Source organism: Odocoileus virginianus, chromosome 25 (genome assembly GCF_023699985.2).
Source record: "Odocoileus virginianus isolate 20LAN1187 ecotype Illinois chromosome 25, Ovbor_1.2, whole genome shotgun sequence".
Taxonomy (NCBI): Eukaryota; Metazoa; Chordata; class Mammalia; order Artiodactyla; family Cervidae; genus Odocoileus; species Odocoileus virginianus.
In genome coordinates this window covers 3,004,444-3,022,040 of record NC_069698.1, presented here as the reverse complement: position 1 = coordinate 3,022,040, position 17,597 = coordinate 3,004,444, and the positions used below count along the sequence as shown (strand labels likewise).

Sequence of the window (17,597 nt, the reverse complement as noted above, 5' to 3'; positions counted from 1 at the left end):
CCTTCTCCTCCCGCCTTCCATCTTTCCCAGCATCAAGGTCTTTTCCAGTGAATCAGTTCTTCGCATCAGGTGGCCAAAGTGTTGGAGTTTCAGCTTCAGCATCAGTTCCTCCAGTGAATATTCAGGACTGATTTCCTTTAGGATGGACTGGTTGGATCTCCTTGCAGTCCAAGGGACTCGCAAGAGTCTTCTCCAACACCACACTTCAAAAGCATCAATTTTTTGGTGCTCAGCTTTCTTTATACTCCCAACTCTCACATCTATACATGACCATTGGAAAAACCATAGCTTTGACTAGACAGACCTTTGTTGGCAAAGTCATCTCTGCTTTTTAATATGCTGTCTAGGTTGGTCATAACTTTCCTTCCAAGGAGTAAGCGTCTTTTAATTTCATGGCTGCAATCACCATCTGCAGTGATTTTGAAGCCCCTAAATATAAAGTCACCCACTGTTTCCCCATCTATTTGCCATGAAGTGATGGGACCAGATGCCATGATCTTCATTTTCTGAATGTTGAGCTTTAAGCCAACTTTTTAACTCTCCTCTTTCACTTTCATCAAGAGGCTTTTTAGTTCCTCTTCACTTTCTGCCATAAGGGTGGTGTCATCTGCATATCTGAGGTTATTGCTATTTCTCCTGGCAATCTTGATTCCAGCTTGTCCTTCATCCAGCCCTGCGTTTCTCATGATGTACTCTGCATATAAGTTAAAGAAGCAGGGTGACAATATACAGCCTTGACGTACTCCTTTCTGGATTTGGAACCAGTCTGTTGTTCCATGTCCAGTTCTGACTATTGCTTCCTGACCTGCATACAGGTTTCTCAGGAGGCTGGTGAGGTGGTCTGGTATTCCCATCTCTTAAAGAATTTTCCAGTTTGTTGTGATTCACACAGTGCAGCATATGCCTCAGAATAATTGCTCAATGAATGTTTGCTGAATAAATGGACAATAATGATGGAGGCCATATAACAATAATGACACAGGCCACAAGTAATTACATACCTCTCTTTACTGCTTCTTCTGCCTTTTTAACTTCACTTTTAAATGCTCCTTTAAAAGAAGATGTGACATACAGATACTTTCTGAAACAAAACAGGAAAGGACATAATTAAGTCAGATTATCATTTTAAAGTTCACAATACAAAAATAATCTCTAAGAAGACTATACTCCAGAGATACATTATTATTAAGAAAAATTCATCAAGTAAGTTACATTCAGCTGTTAAATCAGCAAAGTTTATAACTAAGAAAAATCCCTTGCTTTGTAATACTAAGCAATTTTGTTTCTGTAGGGAAAGTGCAGGAGAGAGAGAGGAAAATCTCTGCCCACACAAATATTCACTTGAACATGTAAAGTGTGATAGTTTTCTTAAAAAGAAAATTTTACATTGAACTGCTTCATTATCAAAATTTCTGGTTAATATATCCATCCTTCTTACCCAGAGTATCATTGAGACTGGGTAAACTGCTTTTCTCTGTCCATAAACAATTCTCTCTAACTGAAATGCTCAAAAACACACATTAATGTATCAATTTAAACTACTAAAACATATTTTCTAATTTTTTGCTCAAGAAGCCTGTTTTCAAGGTTCAGGGTTTTACTGAAAACAAAGACACTCTAGAACAATCACGGAGAAAGAAATGTATATATATTTTTTCCTCACTCAGACTGAGCAAAATAGAGATGAGAAAGGCTCTGCAGAATCAGAGGTTCTCTGAAAGCAGTTGAAACTATGTTTTTCTATAATAGAGGATTCCTGGAATAAGGATTTTAAATGCTGGTTTAAATCATCATAGAGAGAAAAACTCCAGATCAATATTTGGTCTAAGAATACTCAAAGCTCTGTATACTTCATTCTATAACTTTTGCCTCTCATATCCATGTAGACTCAGAAGTTTATAATTCTCTGATAAGGCAAGGTTTAGAAAGGCAGTGAGAGGTAGATAGAGAATTCTAAAACATCTTTTGAAGCCAAAACATTAAGACATATAAAAAGAGGAATTAGTTCATTCAAAGGAGAGAGTCTAAATCTATTAATATATATATGCCCAATGAATCTATGCCAGGGATAGGCAAAATACTGCTCATGGGCCAATGTAAGCCAGCAGCTTGTTTCTATTATAGCCTAAGACCTAAGAATGCTTTGTTTCCACCCCCCACCCCCCATTTTAAAGGGTTAAAAAAAAGTAAAAAATTAAAATATGCAAAAGAGACAGAATATGTCCAGATATCTATTCTCAGGCCCTTTACAGAAAAAGCTGACCAGCCCTAGAATCCAGGCCAGTATCAATGGGTTTTGAATAAGAGCTTGCTTTTCCATGCTCTGGTTTTTAAGCAATGTAAGCAGTAGTGCAAATTCTTCACAATACAAACAGGTCACACATAATTTACATGGCTGTTAGCTGGGGTCTGTTTGTTTAAAGACTCTTCCATTATCTCAACAGAGGCTGTACAGATATACTCTGGACAGAACACCATCATGATTAATCAAGATCTGGGCTACTTGGAGCCCCTTCTATCTGGGTCAAAGGCCTCTGTGTGTCCCTTACTAGGAGTACAGATCACAACAGACTGGGCAAATGACTTCATTTTCTGTGACTCCATTTCCTTATCTGTAAACGGAGATAAAAATAATGATGTCTGTCTCACAGGACTGCTAGGAGAATTAAAGATAAAGAACTTAGAATAACGCTGGTTCACAGTAAATTGACTTAATAGAATGTGCTTTATCTAATAAACACCTTATAAGTTGTGTCCATTAGATGTATGCTATAGAGGAAATATTAGTGTGTATTTTAGAGATAATATACATTGGGAATATGAAATAAAATGAGTAGTTGAATCAGTTCTTTTTCTTTTAAAAATCTGAAAAACTTATGGAAGCATGCCTAATTACCTACATAAAAAGGCTTAATGCTAAAAAGAATTAATAAAAACAAAAAAATCCTCATAAATGCATCCTAAATCCATCTACTGCAATGGTTTAATGAACTATTCGAGTTATAATAACTATTTTCTTCACCTCTGACCTCAATGTTCAGTTTCCAAGAAGATTTACACAGTTAGTACAAGAAAGGAACACTCTTAAAAACCTAAGGTGAAGCAGTTCTCAATTGGTTCCCTTGATTTTCTTTTACAACAAACATTGTTCATTTAAGTCATAACCAAGGTGTATTTCAAATCAGTCTCTGTTACATTTAAAGAACAACCTAAGTTTTAAAATAGGAAGTCATTGATCATTATATACTGGAATTATCATTTGCTTTTTAAAACAAAATCACATATTAATCACATAATTATTTTTATTTGAATCACTTAAATCAAATCTTTATTTAAAAAATCAAAGTGAAATTAAGGAGAAACTGGACAATGAGGTGATCCTTCAAATTTGATGTGAATTACACTACTCAAGCATTTTTAGAGACTACATATTTAGAGACAAGAAAATATAGGTGGCATAAAAGGTGCCAGCTGTGCATTAGTGCTTAATTTTAAACAATAAAGACAAAAAAGATGCTCTCTGTTCATGGCGTGGGTCATTGAGATAACCTGGTCTCAGATACTGTGTACATCTCAGATGAGAGTTTAAATTTTATCATTCCACGGACAGAGGACCCTGGCAGGCTGCAGTGCATGGGGTCACAGGGAGTCGGACACGACTGAGTGACACACACACACACACACACACACACACACACACACACTGCTCACAACAATTAAAGAAAGCTACCAAATATATGTGATTTTTTAAATCCGGTAATAAATCTGCCTGTCCTCATAACAGAATGAATCTTTGTTCAAATCCCCATCCATCATCAGAAGCCCCCATCAGCCTCACACATAACTTTTCCCTATTCATGGACTCTTGAAGATAAAATGCTTCTGAGGGTCAGAGTAATACCAGAGGAAAAGGGAGAGAATCCAGCCAGCTCGACTCCTCAGTCCTTGCGACGCTCCCTGCAAGGGAGTGCTGTCCCCCCTAGAACTGGGCTGCCAGTTTCTCAGTGGTTAGAATGGCTGCGACACCATCTCCCAGACTCTGAATGTACCTGACCTCTGCCCACACTGGGGGCTGTGGTCTCTGTTTTCTCTTTATTTCTGCCTTCTCTCTCTTTGCCTCATTCTGCCTCATTTTAGGTCTCTACTCCTCCTCACACATTTCACCTTCTACGTCCCTACTTTCTTCCATCAATGAAATTCATTCAAATGTTTTGCTTATGTCCACTTTTTACATAAATCAATTTATTGAATATTTTCTTTCTCAAAGTTCTTAAAAACATAAGGTCAATGAAAAGTATTGAGGGAAAACGAAAACTAACACAATAAAAAATAAATAATAAAAGTTTTATTCCTTAGAATGGCAAAAATAAAATAAGAAAATGCTATTAATAACACATATGGATTTGGAACCACACAAAAGCTCACTTACACAACTGTTGGTGTAAAAATAAATTGGTCTCTACTTCTTGGAGGGTAAATTAACAGGACCCCTCAAAATTAGCAGTGTGTCTATCTTCTGACTCATAATTTACTTCTGTAATCTGTTCTACAGAAATAACCATATTTGAGCATAAATGTGCATATGTCAAATGATGCCCAAGCATATCTGACTCAGCACTGTAACCATGAACACGCTGCTTTACTGTCTGGTGGCTCAGATGGGAAAGAACCTGGTGCAATGCAGGAGATCCAGGTTCCATCCCTGGGTCGGGAAGATTCCCTGGAGAAGAGAATGCAATCCACTCCAGTGTTCTTGCCTGGAGAATCCCGGGCACAGAGGAGCCTGACAAGCTGCAGTCCATGGGGTCACAAAGAGTCAGACACGACTGAGCGACTCACACACAGAGAAAACCATAAAACCTAACCACACACCAGCGAGCAGTTACCCACGGAGCACTGGGCAGTGTATCTAACAGTGCCCAAGAAAGGCTGCCAAGAGCCCGCTGGTGAATTAAAAAAGAGTTACAGACGATTTTATGTTTAAAAACTGTATGTGTGGTTCATTGTATGTAAATATGCAGAAGACGATCTGGGAGGGTATTTATTAAACTCCAGGCAGAGATTCTGCTTTGGGGAGATTACAGATCGCCAGAGCAGAGAGTGACAACAAGTGGAAAAGGGGGCTTTTAGTTCTCTGATCTTCTCCAGTATCTAACTCTGTACTGTTAGTTTTTTTTTTATTTAATTTTTTTGCTGCGCTGGGTCTTTGTTGCTATGCACGGGCTTTCTCCAGGTGCGGCAAGTGGTGTGTGGGCTCAGCAGTGTGACACGTGGGCCTCGTTGCCCCACGGCATGTGTGACCTTCCCTGGCCAGGAATCGAACTCATGTCCCCTGCATTGACAGGCAGATTCTTACCCCAGTGAAGCCCCTGTTTGAGTTTTAATTAACAAATTCTACTATTTTAGGAGCAAAAGGAACCACACCCCCTAGAGAGAAATAAACCCCTAAAGAGAAATCAAAATATGAAAAAATATTGAGTAATTTTTAAGACTTTATGTGGCAAAACTATAGACTGTAGCATAATACAGCACTTTGAGTGACAGTTTTAATCAGAATCACCTGCAAAAATTTAAATCTTCATTGGTTTTTAATGCTCCTACTTACAATATTGGTCCAAAAGATGTTGGCTAATACAAAATGAAGTATTTTTTAAATTTTAAGTTGAAAAAACAGACTACAAGAAAATTAAAGTTCTAAACTTCTAATTATGCAAAAAAAAAATCAGCCCACAGTGATGAATCGCAACATTATAGTACTCACAACCATAATTATTTTAAGTACAAGTTTGCCTGATTAGTCATACTATAAAATAGTTACAGTCCTACATTATTTATCAAAACATCTAATGAGGAATGATCAAGAATTTTCCGGCTAGTGTGATGTTGACAGTGAGACCAGGGTGTCAGATAGACTTTTTAAACTTAGCGTGTCCAGTACACGTGGGAAGAGCCCCATCACCACTCTCCCTGACCCCACACGTGCACCTCCCGTGACATCAGAAGGCCTCCATGGCTCCTGTCTTCACCTCACATCCAATCCGTGAGCAGGTCCTGTGGACTCTTGTCTTTGCAATCTAAAGATAATCTAAACACGTTTCATCACTTCTACCATCACCACCTCCGCTCAAGCCACTGTAATTTCTCACCTAGAACATAGCAATGGTATTCTATGAATTTCCCTTCCTCCCTTTTTGCCCCATAAAATCAATTCTCCACTAAGCGGCCAAAGTAATCTAATATAATAAATTAAGTAATGTCACTCTCCTCCAAAGACTTTACAGTCTCAATACAAATTCTCTTGTAACCATTTTGGTCTAGCCCTACAGACCCCGTCGCCGTCTTCTCGCCTCTTCGCAACCACCATTCTCTAGCCCTGCTCTCCTTGCCCCCTGCCTCTATGAGCTGTTCTCCCCGTCCTGGGAACATCAGCCCATAAAATTCTTCCATGACTCGCAGTGGAATCCACCCTCCAAGCTGTCCTCGAATGGTTCTTACTTCCTGGTGTGCAGGCCTTTGTGGAGTCCCCTCCCACACTGAATCTGCATGACCAAAACAGGGGACAAGTGATGGTGGATGACTCGAGCCTAGTGTTGAAAAGACTGCGGCTCCTGCTCTGTTCTCTTGAGCTGCACGCTCCAGTGAAAAGCAATCCTTGCACAGATACTCAGGCAGTCCGGTGCAGTGGTCGAGGTAAAGTGGAGCCAGAGTGCCGGCCAGCATGGGAGCCAGCCAGCTTGGAAGGGTCCTTTTACCTCCCATCAAGCTCCATAGCAGCCCTGACCAAAATCTCTCGTCAACTTCATGGGGGACCCCCAAACAAAGCTACCCTACCAAACCACTATCAAATTACTGACCCACAGACACTGAGCAATAACAGATGGCTACTTTATTATTGAGTCACTCAATCTGCAGGCGATTGGCTTCTACAGGGTTAGATACATTCACTTGCTCAGTCTGTTCAGCCATCTGCCCAAAAGTTCTTTATTTAAAAAAGTAACTTCCCTAATTTTCTGTCTAAAACAGTCATCCAAAACCCCTCAGTCCACGAATCTCTACTCACAAATGTGTGGGAACTATGCTGAGCATTGTGCTTAAGATAACATATTTTTATTTTAATCCTTTCAGCCACCCTGAGGGAGAGAGGAATTTTCAATACACAGTGGAGAAGCGTCAGGTTTAAGCAATAACTGAAGGTCCACAACTAGTGAAAGGCAAAATCAAAACTCGAAGTGTCACTGATCCACATTTTGCTTTCAATCACTTTCAGACATTGAATGATTAAATGATTTAAGATAAAACAAACTCATGAAGGAATACATAAGATGTGCAGCTTACAAAAGAGACACTTTTAAACACTGTTAGTCTGTCCCAGTGGGTAGGAGGTGAACAGCTGGGGAATATCCCTAAAAAATGAAGACTGTCCCAGAAGCACAGCATTGCAGGATATTCAACAGCAGACCATAAACTCAATGTCCCTGAATATCTTCAAAAGGATCATGCTGCTCCTATGAAAATGGGGGACCCCAACTCCATACCATTTGGGTGCCTTTCAGTCTACGAATCCACAGCAAAGCAGTGATAATGAGGAATGGAGATCTTCAAATAGATACTCTGGCTCCATCTCCCTTAAGGAGCTTTCAGGAGTGTCCCTCCTTAGTCCTAACGTGCAGAGATTTAATGCCTGCATATATCTGAGAGTTATTTCTCTACTAAACTTAAAGAATCCAAAGCCAAAGGAAATCAGTAACGTCTGTTGCTGAAGATCCAATAACACAGTCATGCGTTAGCCGGTCTGTATTATAAACAATATTTAAGACCCCAAGACTCCTAAAATCTTTACACTGAAAAATGTAAAGAAATCACCTAGCTGAAATTCTTACCTAAACAAAAATTCTTTCTACAATCTAGGCTCTTTCAGGGACAAATTTGCCCTCATCTTGAATGACAGTGCCTTTCACGGATTCATTAATGAGAGTGCCTTACACAACTCTGAGTTGGTGTATTATACCTTATGTCATGTGTCTGAGAAACTAAACTTCCCATCCTGGACATACTGGATTGAGTATTCTGGATATCAAACCTGCTAACCTGGACCAGGGACTGGTCAATCAAAGGAAGCTCTGTGAGGGATCAAACCTTCCCAAACTCTCCTGTCCCCAGACTGTCCAACAAGGAAGCTTTGAATCTGATGGTGGAAAATCCACCCTTCGTGAAGCAAATACTAAATAGACACGGCAAAGTCAGCTCAGCAGAGCCCAGCTGGAACCTGAGCAACCCTGGGCGGTTCCTTCAGCTCTCCGGAACAGCACAGCCCTGGAGAAACGCTGGGACAAAAGTGACAGCAGGCACGCTGCATGGGGCCCTGATCTGTGGCTTCTCTGAGTATCTTCACCTTAAACATCAGCGGAAAAGTCATCTGTGTGTCTCTGCCAAAAACCAGCACAACATTCTCATGCTGAGCTAACCTTCTACTTCTACCCAGCCATTCAGGTTCTGCCCTCGAGAACTCCAACCATCACATGGCAGCCTTTCAAGTTTTCACTTAATCTTCTCTCGTTCACAACATAATGCTCAATTCCATTAATCAGCCCCTACCGGATAACTACCTTACTATGAGCCAGGAAGTCCCCTTCCCTTCTAAAGCATCCTCATCTAAACATCACCCTCCAGACATGGTGTTAGCTGGACACGGTTTATTAACATCTTGTTCTGTTCACTAAGTTCTATAAACAGTTTCAGCCAACCCCATCATCCTATCAGCTTGTATCAGGCTTGTGGTCAATGAAAATACCTAGTTTTTTCCATGTAAATCAGTATCCAGTCTAGTATTAATATATTAACACAAATAGATTTTTAAAATCTAAATTCAGGACTGTACGTATTTATATTATGTTTATCTTTTGTACTTCAACTCATATCCATATTGTGCCTGATATAAGATATTCCTCCTAGTTAAGGGTCAATTATGAACTCAAAATTGCTTTTAATCCAAATTATTGATAAACATACTGAACAGAATGTGATTAAGAGATTAAAAATTCCCCTCAGTCCCTCTTTTACCTTGTTAGAAATGCTGGGGTAAAGAAGCTACAGTAATTGAAGCTCAATACACACAGCTAAAATCCAATGTTCTTTTTCATGTTTGCAAAAAAAGCACAGAGAAATGACTGATGTATAGATATGTATTCTTACAAATAATATCCAGTGTTCATTTCCAGAAGTATACTGGAGCTTGGGTGACCAAGTGGACAGAGTATATGAACATTTCTAATATATTTTAAATGTTTCTATTCTGGTCACATAGGGTCACAGCTTTTAATCTGTTCTGATATGGCCATTAGAGATAGAGTGCCTTTCAGGGAAGAAATAAAGTAAGGGTGACCCCACAAGTGGTGAGATAACAAGGACAGAACTCCACATATTTCTTACATAAAACTTTTGCCACTAGAGAACTGTGAGGAAAATAATATGCAAGTAAATAGGCAAATGGAGAGAAAGTTAAGCCTAAGGGATAAAGTCATGGAAAATTAAATCTTTCTTACTGGAGATACCAAATATCAGATTTAACAGTTTATTAGAGCCCTGTGTGACTCATGGCAAAGGTTCAAGTCTTCTTAAGTATCTTTTAAGGAATAAAATAAATATTTATATTATATCTATTCCTGGTAAGATATATCTAAAAATAGTACATTGAAATGTGCATTTAAAAAATACACTAGGATGGGAAACAGCCATCACTTGATTTAAGTAATTTAGGTAGACAAAATTCAATTTAATAAAATTCCCCCCGAAAATAGAGACAAACCCACATTTTCCATTGGCTTAAACCATTTTTTACCCAAACTTCCTAAGTGAGAAATAATTTAATTTGAAAAGATCAGCTATATTGATTGATCCAGGAGACTCTTGGTACTTCCCAGAAGAATGAGGCTGATGAAAAAAAGTATCACTTTGATATGAATTAGGGAATGAATAGATTTATAGAGTAAGTCAGGCTTCGTATACTTCATTTTTCAAAATATGACCTGCAGTATAATCAGAAATCAAAAGTAAAGCTTTTGAGGAATCCTTTGGTGTGTGGTCAGCTCATTCAATTCAGAGATCCACAATTTTTAATATCAATATTGACATGAGTGATTGCAAGGCCTCAGGATAGAAACTACTTTTGCAAGAAAATAAGACAACATAACAAATGTGGGTCTATTATACAGAATTAGTGTGCTGTTGGGAAAGCAGCATGGAATTTGAATTGATAAAGAATTCAGAGTAAGAAAATTTGAGTTCTTATCCAGTTCTGACATTTATTTATTTCTAAATAATGATAAAACATAACCCACAGTGTCACTGCAAAAGTCAACTAAAATAATGCATATCAAAGGGCATCTACACACACACACACACACACACACAAGCATTAAATGTTCCTCCCAGTAGATAGTGAACTGAAAGCTAGACCTAATCTTATCTTTCTAGCACAATCTCAGACTCACAGAAGTTTTGATAAATGTTTAGTAAATAAATGAATGGCCACCCACATATCACACAATAAAAAAAATACTGTCTTGATTGCACACACAGTTGTACAAGGTAAGTTATACAATATGCAAATATAAGCTTAAAAAAAGCTTATGCTAAAATATAAATGAATTAAATGCACATTTATACATATATTCTTTCTATATATAAAAGATACATATACATATATGTATATGAAATAGTTCAAATACATTGTATAAAAAGAAAATGTAAGAGAAGTGATTTTTTTTTTAATAGAACCTATCACAATCAAAGCACCTAGGATTCAGTGCCATAAATAACAAATCCCTACTCAAGGGGGACCATCTGACTGAGAGTGTTCAGTACAGCACGTTGCTATTACGGCCAAATATTTGTTTCACATGATTACTCTTCAGCAAACCTTCCGGAATGAAGTTCAAATTTTATTTGCCATTGTAAAACTCTTCCAATCAAATTAACAATTGGGATCGGGGGGTATTTTACAAATGAAAACTCTATGAACACAATTGAACGAAGGTGAATTACCTGGGTTTGTAGAGGCAATAGCATAGGTATTTTGTTCTAACTCTTTTGGCCTGAATGAATATTCTCATCCAAGGATCAAAATATAGAACAGATGTATAGGCTCTGAATGACCATCTCTCTGGAAAACTAGGAAAGAAAATAATTGAATATAATAATGACATTTTGTGAGAAGAAAAAAATAAGACTACCAAGTCATAATGATTACTACTAGAAACTCCAGAAAGCTTTTTCCTAAACCTAATGACATGACAAATACCAGCAAATTTTATAACATTCACAGACCCCTAAATGCAAGGGCTTACCTGAATAACCTACACTTAGATTAGAACTGCCTGCAATGCAGGAGACCTGGGTTGGGATGAGCCCCTGGAGGAGGATGTGGCAACCCACTCCAGCATTCTTGCCTGGAGAACACCCATGGACAGAGAAGCCTAGCAAAAAGTCAGACACGACTGAGTGACGAAGCACACACGTTAGTATTGAACTCAAGGTGGCAACTAACTGATCTAAGTAGACTGACATCAGTGGAGAAGGAAATTGCTACCCACTCCAGCACTCCCGCCTGGAGAATCCCTTGGATGGAGGAGCCTGGTGGGCTACAGTTCACGGGGTCGCAGGCAGACACGGCTGAGCAAGCTACACACACACAGACGTACATCAGCAACAGAAAAGACGCTTTTCACTACAACTCTCAGCCCAGGGGGACAAAATCCCATCAAACAGACAAAATAATTCCCATGCTTAAGCATAACAAAACACATAGAGGCCCACATGAATGAAAAACATTTCCATGGAGTTACTGTGCAGAGAGAAATACAACAAAATGTTTCATTTCCCTTGAAAATCATGAACAAGAAACATAAAACTTCAATCTATAACTGAAATAAGTATTAACATAAGGATTAAAATAAATGTCAATGGCCAGCTGAAGGGAGGAATCCAACACGGGAAGTGAAAAATAAAGAGAGAAAGGGAAAGGACGGAAAGGCAATGAAATTGAAGCGGAGCAGCGTAAACAGCCCGTGAAGAAAACTGCTCTTGTAAAACCGCAGGGTGTTGAGAAGTCTCTGTGTTGCTGTATATACTGATCACTCCAGGGGCCTTCAATATCACAGTACATTTACAAACTGCAAATCCTCTCCAAATAGACAAGAAATAAAGATCAAAAAAGGCCTAGCCCGTGCTGAAGAAGTAGCACTCTTCTTCATCTACTAGGTCCCAGAAAAGACTGCTATGGAGCCCATAAGGCACAAAGAGAAAAGCAGAGAGCGGTGAACCTCTCAGTTTCACAATCCCAGCTCAGTCCAGAGGGAGGCGGGCTGATGGAAAAGAAATCCAGGCGACCGGGTGGGGGTATTGCTGCTCAATGGGTCGCAGTGTCGGCAGTTACTCAGTGAAAAACAGAACTCCAAGGAATGTATGAAAATGACGGCAAAGCCCACAGGCGTGCGGGCTAAGGATTTCCTGCTTGGTTGTAAGTTCCTCCAGGCAGGATCTGAAGCTCATTATAAATCCATTAATTGCTTAAAAATAAACTCTTTTAAAGTAAGCCTTCAGTGCTTGCTTTGGCAACACATATACTAGAGTTGGAATGATACAGAGAAGATTAGCATGGCCCCTGCGCAAGGATGACATGCAAATTTGTGAAGCGTTCCATATTTTTTAGAACTGCCATATGACCCAGCAATCCCACTCCTGGGCACACACACCAAGGAAACCAGATCTGAAAGAGACACGTGCACCCCAATGTTCATCACAGCACTGTTTATAATAGCCAGGACATGGAAGCAACCTAGATGCCCATCAGCAGACGAATGGGTAAGAAAGCTATGGTATATATTATATACAATGGAATATTACTCAGCCATTGAAAAGAGTACATTTGAATCAGTTCTAATGAGATGGGTGAAACTGGAGCCCATTATACAGAGTGAAGTAAGCCAGAAAGATAAAGACCAATACAGTATACTAACGCCCTATATATGGAATTTAGAAAGATGGTAACGATAATGCTATATGCAAGACAGAAAAAGAGACACAGATGTATAGAACAGACTTTTGGACTCTGTGGGAGAAGGCGAGGGCAGGATGATCTGAGAGAACAGCATAGAAACACGTATAATATCTATGGTGAAACAGATCACCAGCCCAGGCTGGATGCATGAGACAAGTGCTTGGGGCTGGTGCACTGGGAAGACCCAGAAGGATGGGATGGGGAGGGAGGCGGGAGGGGGGATCGGGATGGGGAACACATGTAAATCCATGGCTGATTCATGTCAATGTATGGCAAAAACCACTACAATACTGTAAAGTAATTAGCTCCCAACTAATAAAAATAAATGAAAAAAAAAAGAAGTTAAAAAAAAAAAAAGGAGTAAGCCCTCAGTAGAATTCCCCAATATTCAATATATAAAAGTATCTAGTCATGGCTGTTGTTTAGTCGCTAAGCTGTGTCTGACTCTTTGCGACCACATGGACTGTAGCCCGCCAGGCTCCTCTGACCATGGGATTCTCCCAGGCAAGAATACTGGAGTAGGTTGCCATTTCCTTCTCCAGGGGATCTTCCCGACCCGGGGACTGAAGGGGGTCTCCTGCATTGCAGGCAGGTTCTTGACCATCTGAGCCAGCAGGGAAGCCCACGGTTAGTCACGGTGGTCACTAAATGGCAAATATGAGAGTAGCTTTACATCCAGGAGAAAGGCCGTGTGCGTGAAGGGGTAGCACTGCATAATGAAGCTGGCGATTAGGATACCAGAATCTGTACAGGCCAGCTAAGTCCTCACCTGTAAAGAAAAAAGAAAGTCACCCTGGGACACTATAAAAATTCTGGGTACTTTTACCACTATCCAAATCCTTTCTGGATCTCCTGATTTGAAACTGCCCTTACAGCGAGAAGCGTTCTTTTAACTTTCCTCAAAGCTAACACTCCTCTGTCATTTGAAGGTAAAAGTCAAAAGTAATTCAGAGCCAAGTTTGAGAATTTGAGAAATATGGTAAGAGATCAAACTGGGTTAGACAAGTTTTGATTAAAAAAACATCACACAAATATAAAATAAGGACACGAATCCTTCTACCTCTTAATAGGTCATTTTCGACTCATTCAATAAATATTCAATGAACATCCGCAGCGTGTGTGCAGGGGATCCTCAAGACCGTCCTCTGTGAGGAGGGGCAAGCACTAAGTCTCATGGGACTTAGCATATAGCACTCCCATGTACTCAAGGTTAGGATTTATCATGGAGATGTATAAGCACATACAGGAACTCTTACAGAGAAGATAATGGTGTCTGCAAGAACCTTTGCCTGGCTTTCTCATGTTCTCTCCCTCTCACGGAGGGTCACACAGACAACACTCTTCCGCAGCTGTGAATGTAGCGACGTGTGTGTGATGCTTCTGCCTAGGGAAGCCCGTTAACAGAGTGAGCACTCAAGGTTTTTTTGTCTTTGTTGTTGTTTTCTGTCTTTTTTTTTTCCTGGGGCTGGTCATATAAGAACCCTCTGCCTAGCATGTATCAAAATTCCCGAGTCCCAGAAATAATGTAGATCTTCAGTATAAATCAGGTTATTTGCACAGTCTGCACACAGTGAGCCACCTTTATCTGTTAGAGAAGTTCTGTATCAGTGATGGGGGACTGTTTACCAGCTAGGTTCCCAGAAGCCAGCCAAGGGTCAATCTTGTAAACGAACCTTTTAATATTAACTCCTACTTACTTGTGACTGACAGAAGGGCAATAATTCTTATGCTGCTACGTTGTTTCAGTGATAGGAAAAGAAGGCTAAACAGGAGACTGTACATGGAACAGGCCAATCAATGTCGTTTTCCAATGCTTTTCTGATTCATAAGGTCCTCATGCCCCTGACCCCACCTAATTTTCCAGCTCATCTCCTGCCAGCTTCAGTCTAGCCACTGAGGACTGCTGACTTCTGCAGACAGGGGATCAGGCTTTACCCTGCTCCAGCCCTGGCGCACTTCAGCCCGCTGGCCATTGCACTTGCCTCCTCTCGCGCTCCAGGAGCCCCCAGCTGCTGTCACAGCCCTCCCTCACTTCCCAGGACGGCGAGAATCGCTCTCTTCCAGGGCTCCCTCCTCCTCTGCCGGCTTTTCTTAGGACCTGGGCTTCCCAGCGACTCAGCAGCAAAGAGTCTGCCTGCAACGCAGGAGACCCGGGTCCCGTCCTCGGGTGGAGAAGATCCCCTGGGAGGAGGGCATGGGGCCCCCTCGAGTGGGAGAATTCCATGGACAGAGGAGCCCGGCGGGCTGCAGTCCCCGGGGTCAGAAAGAGTCCGGCACGACCGAAGCTGCTGGGCGTGCACACACACCACTCGGTCCTGTCACTGCCCGTTTACCTCCTGCATCCCCATCAGGCTGTACCCGCTATGAGGCTACCATCCTCATCAGTGAGTGAGTGTCAAATAAGTGAAAATCATTCAGGACTTCCTTGGTTTGATTTAGAATGAACAACAGAGTCGTCTCTGTTGTTTTCAGTTCCTAAGTTGGATCTGACATTTTGCAATCTCATGGATTGCAGCACACCAGGTTCCTCAGTCCTCCACTATCTCCTGGAGTTTGCTCAAATTCTTGTCCCTTGAGTTGGTGATATTATCTAACCATTGCATCCTCAGCTGTCCCCTTCTCCTTTTTCCTTCAATCTTTTCCAGCATCAGGAGCTTTTCCAATGAGTCACCTCTTTGCATCTGGTGGCCAAAGTATTGGAGCTTCAGCATCAGTCCTTCCCAATGAATATTCAGGGTTGATTTACTTTAGGATTAACTGGTTTGATTTGATCTCCTTGCAGTCCAAGAGACTCTCAAAAGTCTTCTCCAACACCACAATTCAAAAGTATCAATTCTTTGGGTTGTTGGAAAGGGGTGTCTGCTATGACCAGCATGCTCTCTTGCCAAAACTCAGTTAGCCTTTGCCTTGCTTCATTTTGTACTCCATGTATCTCTTGACTTCCTACTTTTGAGTATTTTGCATTTCTTCCTACAAAGAGTATTCCAATCCTCTTTGATGAAAAGGCCAGCTTTTTCTGGTCTTAGTTCTAGAAGGTCTTGTAGGTCTTCATAGCACTGTTCATCTTCTTTGGCATCAGTGGTTGGGGCATGGACTTGGATTACAATGATGTTAAATGGTTTGCTCTGGAAATGAACTGAGGTCATTCTATTGTTTTTGAGGCTGCACCCAAGTACTACATTTCAGGTGAGGGCTACTCCATTTCTTCTAAGGAATTCTTGCCCACAGTAGTAGATATAATGGTCATCTGAATTGAATTCGCCCATTCCCATCCATTTTCATTCACTGATTTCTAATATGCCAATATTCAATCTTGCCATCTCCTGCTAGGCCACTTCCAATTTACCTTGATTCATGGAACCACCATTCCAGGTTCCTATGCAATACTGTTCCTCACAGACTTAACTACCACCACCAGACACACCCACACCTGAGCATCATTTCTGCTTTGGCCCAGCTGCCTCATTCTTACCGGAGGATGAGTAATCACCCTCCACTCTTCCCCAGTAGTATACTGGACACCTCCCATCCTGGGGGGGGCTCATCTTTCAGCATCATATCTTTTTGCCTCTTCATACTGTCCATGGGGTTCTCCAGGCAAGAATATTGGAGTGGGTATCCTTCCACAGTTCAGAAAATGACTCTAAAATCCAGGTACTGGACTAAATTAGATACCTTCTGGAGTATCTCAGATGTGCCATATTTCTACTCCTGAAAACATTGTATGTTTAACCAAGACAGTTTTCTAAATTTACTGCCAAAGTCCCTAAAAAAATCTCGGAAGATTTTCTGAAGTTGAAACTAACAAGACCTAAATTACCTTGAATATACAGAGTGCGTAGAGATTTTTAACTAGTTTAAGTTCTGAACTATAAAGGGGATAACCAAATTTAACCTTAGGGATTATACCTAAGAGAAATATCAACTCAAAGAGGTAATTTAAAAGGAAAGTTATAAGCTTTGCAAAGTAATGGAAGGGCTTCTACCATAACCATAGTACAGTAAGAAGCACATTATAACAATCTGAAGCTGTAACTTTTGATGTGTTCCCAGGCAGCTCAGTTAAGACATAAACTGGAGACATTACAGAATGCTGCCCAATGACTGTCAATTTAGAAATACACTGACAATATGGCACCTAATTTCAAAACATTACTTAGTACAAAATTTCAACTCTGTGATTCTGTATTATATCACTGCTTTCAGAACTGCTTTGTCAGATGAGTTCCTCTAGCTGCCTGAGATCTGGAACTGTGATGGATTCCAGGAGGTATGAAAGGCCCTTTTGATGGCAGTCAATCCATGACATGCCTTTTTTTGTCGTGAGTCTATGACAAGAGTCCATGCTTTCTTCCATTTTCTCATAAGGGTTGAATATGTTAAGAAGATAATAAGCAACTGAAAGCAACATGGGTACAAGGAAATCACATGCACAACAGACCAGATGAAATAGTCATATGATCCTAGCCCCCACAAAAAGGGAGTCGGGAAAAATGCTACAGGAGTGATTACGCCTTCACAATTTGAAAACGTAATTCAC

At 40.5% G+C, this 17,597-nt stretch overlaps 1 protein-coding gene and 1 non-coding gene across 2 annotated transcripts in view; one reads left to right on the top strand and one right to left on the bottom strand.

The window, feature by feature from the left end:
- Positions 1 to 17,597, bottom strand: part of MORC1 (MORC family CW-type zinc finger 1) — a 179,755-nt gene that overhangs the window by 100,039 nt on the left and 62,119 nt on the right. The window contains exons 9-10 of the mRNA XM_070454923.1: positions 11,044 to 11,169; positions 1,002 to 1,081 (exon numbers count right to left, since the gene is read on the bottom strand). Coding sequence (XP_070311024.1) covers positions 1,002 to 1,081; positions 11,044 to 11,169 — 206 coding nt within the window. The remainder of the gene's footprint in view (positions 1 to 1,001; positions 1,082 to 11,043; positions 11,170 to 17,597) is intronic.
- LOC139031144 (U6 spliceosomal RNA) lies at positions 12,600 to 12,706 on the top strand. The gene has a single exon (XR_011483550.1). It is a non-coding gene; the product is annotated as a U6 spliceosomal RNA (small nuclear RNA).